Raw genomic sequence first — 9,061 nt, 5'->3', positions numbered from 1 at the left:
TTCATACGCCATTATCCAAGTCATTAATGAAAATATTGATTAGTACTGGACCAAGGACTGACTCCTGTGGGACCACACTAGATAAACCCTCCCAATTTGACAGCAAACCACTGATAACTACTTTTTGAGTACAGTCTTTCAACCAGTTGTGCACCCAACTTATAGTAATTTCATGTAGACCACATATTTAATGTTTCTGAGCAAATGGCCAGCCTGCTTTAAAAAACAAACAAACAAAAAAAACCAAACAAAAAACCCCAGAAAGCTAACATCTAAATATTTTATTAATGTTTTAGTTTTTAAACATCTAAAAATTCTTTACACCAATGTTAAGCTAGTTTTACATCATAATGGGAGGCTATTATTTTAAACAGCCTTCTACGGGGGGGAGGGAAGGGCCTGCCATGCTGTTAGTGTGACAAATAGTGTCAGTCATCAGCTAAATCAGGGGTCTCAAACTCAAATGACCACGAGGGCCACATGAGGACTAGTGCATTGGCCCAAGGGCCGCATCACTGACACCCCCCCTCACTGCCCCTGGCCCTACCCCCACTCCACCCCTTCCATGAGGCTCCTCCCCTCCCCTGCCCTGTCTCTTCTCCATCTCCTCCTCCAAGTGGTTTTAATAAAATATATACACTCAGTAAATCCCCCCCCCACACACACACACTGCACTGGGCTGCACCACCACTCCACCCCTGCTCTGCCTCTTCCAGGGGTGGCAAGTTTGTAGAAATTTTGGTGGTGCCCAGAACCTGCCCCCTCAAAACTCCGCCCCCACCTACCTAAGGCTCTGGGAGGGGGTCTGGGGTGCAGACTCTGGGAGGGAGTTTGGATGCTGGGTGCAGGCTCCGGGCAGGGGGTGGGGGTGCAGGCTCTGGGATGAAGTTTGGGGATAGGAGGGGGTGCAGGGGTGAGGGCTGTGGGGCTGGGGATGAGGGGTTTGGGGCATTGGAGAGACTCAGGACTAGGGCAGAAGGGCAGCCTGCCCTGGCCCTAGTGGAGGGGAGCACTAGGACCCTGCGGCAGCAGGTGATGCTGGAAGCCGGCAGAGCCGAGCGGAGTCAGCATGAGCTGCAGGCTCCAGGCGGTGAGGGGGCAGCAAGTGAGGCCGGGGGACACTCGGGGGAGGTGCGTGGGGGCGGCAGGCGGGGCCAGGGGAGAGACCCGGCCCCAAACATTAGGGAGCAGCGCGTGGGAAGCTTAGCTGCCACATAAAATAACTCGGGGGGGGGGGGGGGGTTGGGTTGGGATAGGCAAAAACTGGGGGGGGCACGAGGAGCTTAGCGGGCTGCAGGGAAGAGCTCTGCGGGCCGCATGCGGCCCGTGGGCTGCGTGTTTGAGACCCCTGAGCTAAATAGACTGATGCTGCTAGCTGTAGAACTGATGTGAGCCCAATTAGAGGCTTTATGTTCAAATGTTTTCCAAGATAGACGGCATTTGACAGAGATAGGTCAAAGTGGGTGGGAAGATGGATAGTTTATAAGAGATCGAGAGTGAGTACGAGGACTTCAGGTCTGAGACAAGGCACTATAGTTGAAGTGATTGTCAGCATGGATATTAAAGTTTCTCGTGTTGATGCCCAAAGACAGTGATCTTTCATGTGGAGAAAATACAACTGGCCAAATGCAAATTGTATTTTGCAATAGTGCCAGTGAAAAATTACAGCTTTGTCTAGGTTGGGGAGTTCAGATCCTAAACTACTACTCTTCTCTGCCTCATCCCACTTTGTTTCTACTGACTGGGCAGCCTCCATGGTAACTTATCTGCTTATTCAGCTGTGCTGAGATGTTGAGTCCATTGCTGCTGCACAAGAAAGTGAACTGTAATTGGGGGGAAATGACTACCAGCAGGAGAAGCACAGTAAAGGCTGAAAACTTTAAACAAACAACAAAGTTTTCTATATGCTATAGTGGTGTTAAAAGATAAGAAGGAAGAGCAGAGGCAAGCGCTTTCTCTCCCTCCCTTAGGGCTCACATTTACTCCATTCAGAGTAGCAGCCATGTTAGTCTGTATCCGCAAAAAGAACAGGAGTACTTGTGGCACCTTAGAGACTAACAAATTTATTAGAGCATAAGCTTTCATGGGCTACAGCCACTTCTCCTGTTCTATTTACTCCATTGTGAGCAGGATTGAATTTTGCCATTGATTTCTACAGGTCACATGATACTTCTATTCATCTTGAGTAGTATCTTGCTGACTTCAGTAGGGTGAGAAAAGGTATATAAGATCTGGCCTGATGTTTCTGATTAGGTTCATTATTAGGTCTGCATATATGCTTCAGATATTTTTATAACTAATTTTTTGTCTTCATTTGCATCTTTTAAAAATATCGTATTTTACTGGAATCCTATAAAATACAGTAGCATTCAGATCTTGAGAATTGATTGTGGCCATTGTAACAGGGCCAGCCACCTCATGACCACCCCTTAGTGGCCAGAGAACACTCTGGAGTGTCCTGCTACCAATTTCTCCCTTCTTCAGGGCCCCTTCAACTCCGCCTACCAGTAATTAAAACATTCCCCTCCCGGGGTCCCATTTATAGAGTCCTTGCATACTGACTGTCCTTTCTGAAGTTCATTCATGCTCTCCCTTCAGGTAGGGAGTCCCCAGCCCTTTTTCCTAGAGCAATTCTAAGTCTGTTAGGCTTAACCTGGATAGAACTCAGCCTTTGGCTTCCAGGCCCCCAAACCCATCTCCCAATCAGGGTCTGTAGTAGGAGCTGGGGGCCCAGTACTCCCAGACTTTACCTGGCTGAAGCTCAGCCTCTCAGCACTCTGGTTCTGGTTTCCAGGCCCAAACCCTTCTGTCAGTTAGGGTCTGTCACAGTTCAATTGCCCTCAAGGTCTTCCCTGCAGGAGCCTTTCCCACAATCTCTCTACCATTTTCCCAAGTTTCTCCCCTCGTCATTGTAGCCTCCTGCTGCTGTCTATAGGGCAATCACCCTGATCTCTCCCCAGTGTCTCTCATTCTGAGCAGGATTGGCTACCCCGGCAGTCCAACCCTTATGGGTGAGCTACCCTGTTACAACCACTTCTTCATGGGAAAATTCCCTCAAGAAACGTGGGGAGAGTAGGCACATAGTAGGGACCAAATCACAAATGGTCTACAGAAAATTGAGATACAAGTGGGGGTGGGGGGGAGATTTTAAAAAGTATAATGAAGGAGTGGCACAAGGGGAAGGGAAGGAAAACAAAAGGAAGGATAGAAAATGGCATAATAGTAATACAAGTCATCTGTCTACCTAGTAACTTTGAAGTGTTTGGGTAAGATAGGACTCAATGTAACACTTGGGTGCCAGTGACTGTAGCTCTGAGTCTAGACCTATTGGAAGGAATCCTCCTGCTGTTCTTCAGTTATTTCTTTGCCATCCAACTGCCTTTTTCATACTTACTAAAGATGAACATTTCTAACTTGACAAACCCAAAAGCTTATTTGATGCTGAATACATGTGTGGTACCTTGCAACAGAATCTCAAATACTCTTTTTTTTTTTTTTTTTTTTTTTTTTTCCCCCCCCCCTACCTGAAAGACTACATGACACACAGTTTAACAAATGCTGTACTGTTGGTTAGCTTGTATAAAAGGCTTGATTCTTTTTGCTTCCTGTGACATGGTGGTGGTTCTGATGTCAAATTGCATGACTTATTGGTGCTTTTTTTTTAAACTCAGGCTTTTGGAGCCAATTCTGAGTTACATCAATTTGTAATAACAGGCAAAGCTGAGTGTCACCATTTTCCCCGTGTAACTGATGAAGGGTATGTTGCTCCACCTACACACAAACTCAGTGGCCCAAAAAAGGAAGAAATACTGGAAATTTACAATTCAACAATGCCAACATTAATGATAGTGTCCCAGAAGTGCTGTAGCTAGAAATTCTGACAGCCCTTATAAATTTTAGTACAAGATGACTCTGGAGCTTTATAACTGCATCTCATGGGGCACTATAGCCAATGTTTTAATAGTATTCTTTGCATGCTTTGCCTGTAATTTTTTTCTGTCATGCTTAAAAACATAAAATATCTTTTATATAAGATGGATATAGCAATCAAGGGAGTTGGATATTGCATTATGCAACATCCTGGAAAGGCATTATTTCTAGATTTCTTTAAGATTCTGACTGTGTATAGGAAAAAAGGGTGAGTTACTTGATATGGATCTGATCTGCAAAAGAATGTTTTTGTAATGTAAGTACTAACAGAATGAATAAGAATGATATTAAATTAAGACCTGGAAAATATTTCCCTGTTAATGTCCCAACTGGAGCTGGTTAGAAAATGGAATGCCCATTCTGTGGGAAATACTGACATTTCAAAATTTGTTTCCTTCTTTAATTGGAACAAAAAGCCATTTTTCCCCCCCACACAGAACAGAAATGCAGAAATTTTTTTATTCAGAAACCTTGAAACACTTTTGATATTACAATAGATAAAATATCAGCTGTATACAGTGTGAAAATTATTAGAATGTAGAAGTGAAAACAAAAGTGAAATGAGTCAAAATGATTAGTTTCAACACTTTTCCACAGAAAAGATTTAATTGAAATCGATACATTCCTGCAAAACATTTTTCAATTGTGACCAAAAAATGCATTTTCTGATGGAAAACTTCAGTCCGATATTTTGACCAGGTCTAGTCCCAAATGTCAACAGAACATTTTGGGTCTGATTGTTCTTACACCAATGTAGAAGAGTGGTGCAACTCCACCACCCGCACTGGAATTACTCTTGATTCCCGCTCATCTTACAGGAGAATCAGACCAATAGACTCCAGTATTTGATGTTACATATATTTGGACTTGAGGAATTTATAAAAAATGACACTGACTACAAGAGATTTTTTTAGACTTGCGTAGCTTGTAAACTAAATACAGTAAAACCTCAGTTACAAATTGACTGGCCAACCACACACCTTATTTGGAACTGGAAGTACACGCAATCAGGCAGCAACAGAGACCCCCTGCACCGCGCACCCCCTCTTCCCCCCCTCCCCCAAAAAGCATGTACAGGGGTAAATGTAAACTACTAAAAAAATAAAGGGAAAGTTTTAAAAAAATTGACAAGATAAGGAAACTGTTTCTATGTGTGTTTCATTTAAAATAACATGGTTAAAAGCAGCAGTTTTCATCTGCAAAGTAAAGTTTCAAAGCTGTATTAAGTCAGTGTTTAGTTGTAAACTTTTGAAAGAACGGCCATAATGTTTTGTTCAGGGTTACCAACATTTCAGAGTTACAAACAACCTCCATTGCTCAGGTGTTCGTAACTGAGGTTCTACTGTAAACACAGCATTGAACACATTAACAATATATTTTTTCCATTGTGTTCTCCAGTACAGCCAGAATAGATGGAATCAGTGGAGTTATGGATTTATAGGTAAAAACAAACATTAATTTGCCACCAGTGCAACTGATCCGTGTTTTGCAGCTTGACTGGCACCTGATCACATAACTTTCTCCCTCTGTCCCCTTTCTCTTTTGGCAGCATCCTGGTTGACTCCTATCTCTGGCACTCTAGTTTATGTACAGGAAAGGATTAGGTACTAGTTGTTCAAAGGCTAATTATGCTATGAGTTGCATCAAATTTCTACAGTGACTCTTTGTAATTTTTTTTTGTATTTATTTACCAAGTTGTTGTTTTTTGAACATGTAGTTGTGACCCTGTGAATGTTTTTTTTTTTTTTAAAGGCAAACATTAAACATCTTGAAAAACAACATTTATAGTTACAGCAGACTAAACAGCTAGCTATAAATGGGTATTTGTTTTCCTTATAGTAAGACAGTGTATGCTGTCTGTTTTCCGGTAATTCAGCTGCATACGACTGGAGCTACCATGCGAGTCAGTCAGGAAGTTTTTGAAAAGGCTAAAGATCAGCTGAAGCTTTTGAAGGAGGACCCTGGTAATGAAGTAAAGTTGAAGCTCTACGCATTGTTTAAACAGGTAGGTCAGACAATTTTTGTTTAAATTGTGGCTATAGTCTGAAAAGTGACCTGTAAAAGAATTCTTCTTAAAAGGCAATATAGGGTTGTACATTTTGTGTCTGAGCAACTTCATTGCATTTCAGAAATGCTTCTTAATTGTTTTTTAATAAATGACAGCTCTGCCAACTCCGCCTGAGCTCTGAGAGTCAAGCTGAGTTCTTCTCACCTCATGAATAATCACCAGTAACTGGTTTGAGAGTCATATTATGCCCTCAGTGACACCTGTACTATTCCATTACCTTCAGTGTAGTGTGAGGTATGCCTGATTTGGACTGGGAGTATGTGTGGAATTGTCAATGCACAAGAAGAAATAGAACTCAATTCACTCCCTTTTAGCAGTGTGTACAGGTCCTATATTCCTACAGAATTTATTTCTGAGGTAAAAAATTAATCCACCACTTAGTTTGTGTAAAATGATTATAGTTTCAACCAATGTGCCCTCTAATTTTTCCCATGCATGTGTGGAATGAATTTTGTTATGTGCACCGATATGGAGGTGATGTGCAGTGGGGGTGGGGCTGATGGGTTCGGAGTGTGGGAGTGGGCTCAGGGCTGGGGTATGGGGAGTGAGGACTCCAGCTGGGGGGTGCGGGCTCAAGGGTGGGGCCAGGGATGAGGGGTTCAGAGTACGGGAGGGGGTTCAGGGCTGGGGCAGAGGGTTGGGTTGCAGGTGAGTGAGGGCTCCAGCTGGGGGTGCAGGCTGTGGGCTGAGGCCAGGGATGAGGGGCTTGGGGAACAGGCTGCTCCGGGGCCGCAATGGGGAGAGAAGACTCCCCCCAGTCCTCTCTCATCGCAGCGGCACCTGGAATAGGTGGGAGAAGCGCCTCTCCCTGGCTGCAGCAGCTCCGGGACTGAAGCCGTGGGAGAGCGTCTCTCCCCGGCCACGGCAGATCCGGGGCTGGAGCTGCAGGAGAGGCTACTTTGCCCCTCCCCGCCGCAGCCCTGAGTGCCTGCCCGGTACTTGATAGGCTGCTGCACAGTCTAGCAGCTTAGAGGGAACTTGGGTTTCAACCCATTGTATTATTTATTACTAAGGCTTAAAGTGGACAACGTGACAGAGGGCATTATGCAAGCCCTCTATAGTGGGGTGGGTCTTACTACCCTAAAGGAATCTCTTTGTAATGGTATGAAGCAGTGGTTTTCAACCTCATTTTCCCCTTCATTTGTGGACCCCTAAAAAAAAATTCAAATAGAGGTGCGGATCCTGTGGTCCATGGACCCCTCCCATAGAAGTCTTAGACTGAAAACTGGCTGAACAGAATTCAACTATAAATGGCATTTGATGCTGTGTGAGAAAGGGTGTTAAACTGGGCTTCTATGGTAACAACAACACTTCCAGGTTTTGATCTGCAGATGGAGGTATTCACATCCTTTTGATCAGAAAAATGGAATGCCTTTTCTGGGATCTGAAACTTTGTCTAAGGGGTCCGTGAAAGGTGACTGAAAATAGAACCACAGGTTGAAAACCACTGGTATGAAGTGTATGTGGGGAGAGATTAATCTGGGGGGGGGTTAGTCTGGGCCATATCTTGTTGTATTGAAGGAACTAATTATTCTTTTAATAAAATTCAAAATTCAAGAACACACACTTTTTAAAGATAGACCCTTTACATGTTATTGTCAGTAACAGCTGACATTGGTAAGCTAGGGTCTAAATATTTCTCTCCCTGTATATGTAATGTGCCTTTCTTAAAGAAAGATTGATCTCATGCAATTATATTTTTGTAAACTGAATACACAAATACACCTTTTAAAAACATGTTTTTTTAATTTAATTAAAATGGTTGGAGTGTCTGTACAATATTGAGATTGGGTTCCTGAGAAGTTGCGTGCTTATCTTAAATACTTAAAAGACTTAATATAGACATAGTGATTTTACAGTACTCCTTTCTTTGGAGCATACTCGTTTGTTTTCAGAGCTTCTGTGCCATGATCATGTAATGATTGATAGTGGTTGTGTTCTTTGCCCCCAGCCTACTGGTTGAGAAATTTGAACTTACTGGAAAGCTTACATGAGTTTATTCCATCCTTTATACAGGCTACCGAGGGTCCCTGCAGTTCTCCGAAGCCTGGCATGCTTGACTTTGTCAAGAAGGCCAAATGGGATGCATGGAGTTCACTTGGCAGTTTGTCTAAGGTGAATATAGCACTGCTTTCAATTCATCACTTCATTTACCAACCAGCTATTTGATACTGATTAGTGAAGGGTTAGTGTGTTATTGCGTGTTAGTTGAAAGTCTGTTTCAGACATCAGCATATTCTGCACTGTCTTACAAACTTCTAAAATATTTTGGTTTTATATTTTTGCTTTGTAAACTTGGTGTAAAGTGTTACCAACAGTTGATGGAAATGTTTGTCTACAAGAGTTTTAGGTGTAATTACTTATTCAAGGAAGGTTTGTTTGCTTGCTTGCTTTTAAAAGTGCCATTCTGATTGTGTCGTGTTTTTAAAGAAATGCTAAAATGTAAAAAATGAATTGGGCTTTATAGCACTTTTCATTGCCATACAGATTAATACCCTGAGTGTGTGTATGTGGAGGAGAACAAGGGTGTCTGCCTCCCTGTGTCTCTCTTAGTTGTTGAATAGATATAAAAAGAGAGAGAGAGAGAGCACGTGCGCTTCTGGTATTCCAGGAAGAGATAAAAAGCCTTAGTTCTATAGAATAGTCTATCAGCTGATCAAGGACGAAAAATGACTTGTTCCAAATGCTAGTCTTACCCAGGCCTCCTGGCTAACGTATATGTGGATGAATTGGGTGTTGTCATAAGGAAGTTAAAGGCGAGGATCCTTAGACTAATGTATAATTTGGTTTTAGCTGATAAACAACACTACCCCAGCAACAAATTTGTGCCTACTTTGTGGACTTTACAAGTGGAATTGAGCTAGTTTCTATCTCTTTCTTTAAAAGAGGAAGAAATCTTCCATTGTGAATGCTCATTTCATGGATGTTGGTAACTTGTCACATGAAATAGGGAACTTATCAGCTAAAAGACTGTGAAAAGTGACTTGGAAGTGGGAGGAGAAAAGGGAAGAGAGAAGTTTGTTTGTTTGTTTGTTTGTTTGTTTGTTTGTTTGTTTGTTTGTT

At 42.7% G+C, this 9,061-nt stretch overlaps 1 protein-coding gene across 1 annotated transcript in view; it reads left to right on the top strand.

Annotated features, from left to right (window-relative positions):
• Window positions 1–5,741: 5,741 nt before the first annotated feature.
• The window catches only part of LOC112118946 (enoyl-CoA delta isomerase 2, mitochondrial), a 16,655-nt gene continuing 13,335 nt past the window's right edge, over window positions 5,742–9,061 (top strand). Inside the window, exons 1-2 of the mRNA XM_026658775.2 lie at window positions 5,742–5,935; window positions 8,015–8,113. Coding sequence (XP_026514560.1) covers window positions 5,747–5,935; window positions 8,015–8,113 — 288 coding nt within the window. The 5' untranslated portion in view covers window positions 5,742–5,746. The remainder of the gene's footprint in view (window positions 5,936–8,014; window positions 8,114–9,061) is intronic.

The sequence above is a fragment of the Terrapene carolina genome, unplaced genomic scaffold (assembly GCF_002925995.2).
Source record: "Terrapene carolina triunguis isolate 2854851 unplaced genomic scaffold, T_m_triunguis-2.0 Scaffold55, whole genome shotgun sequence".
NCBI classification, from domain to species: domain Eukaryota; kingdom Metazoa; phylum Chordata; order Testudines; family Emydidae; genus Terrapene; species Terrapene triunguis.
This window is presented reverse-complemented; position numbering and strand designations above follow the sequence as displayed.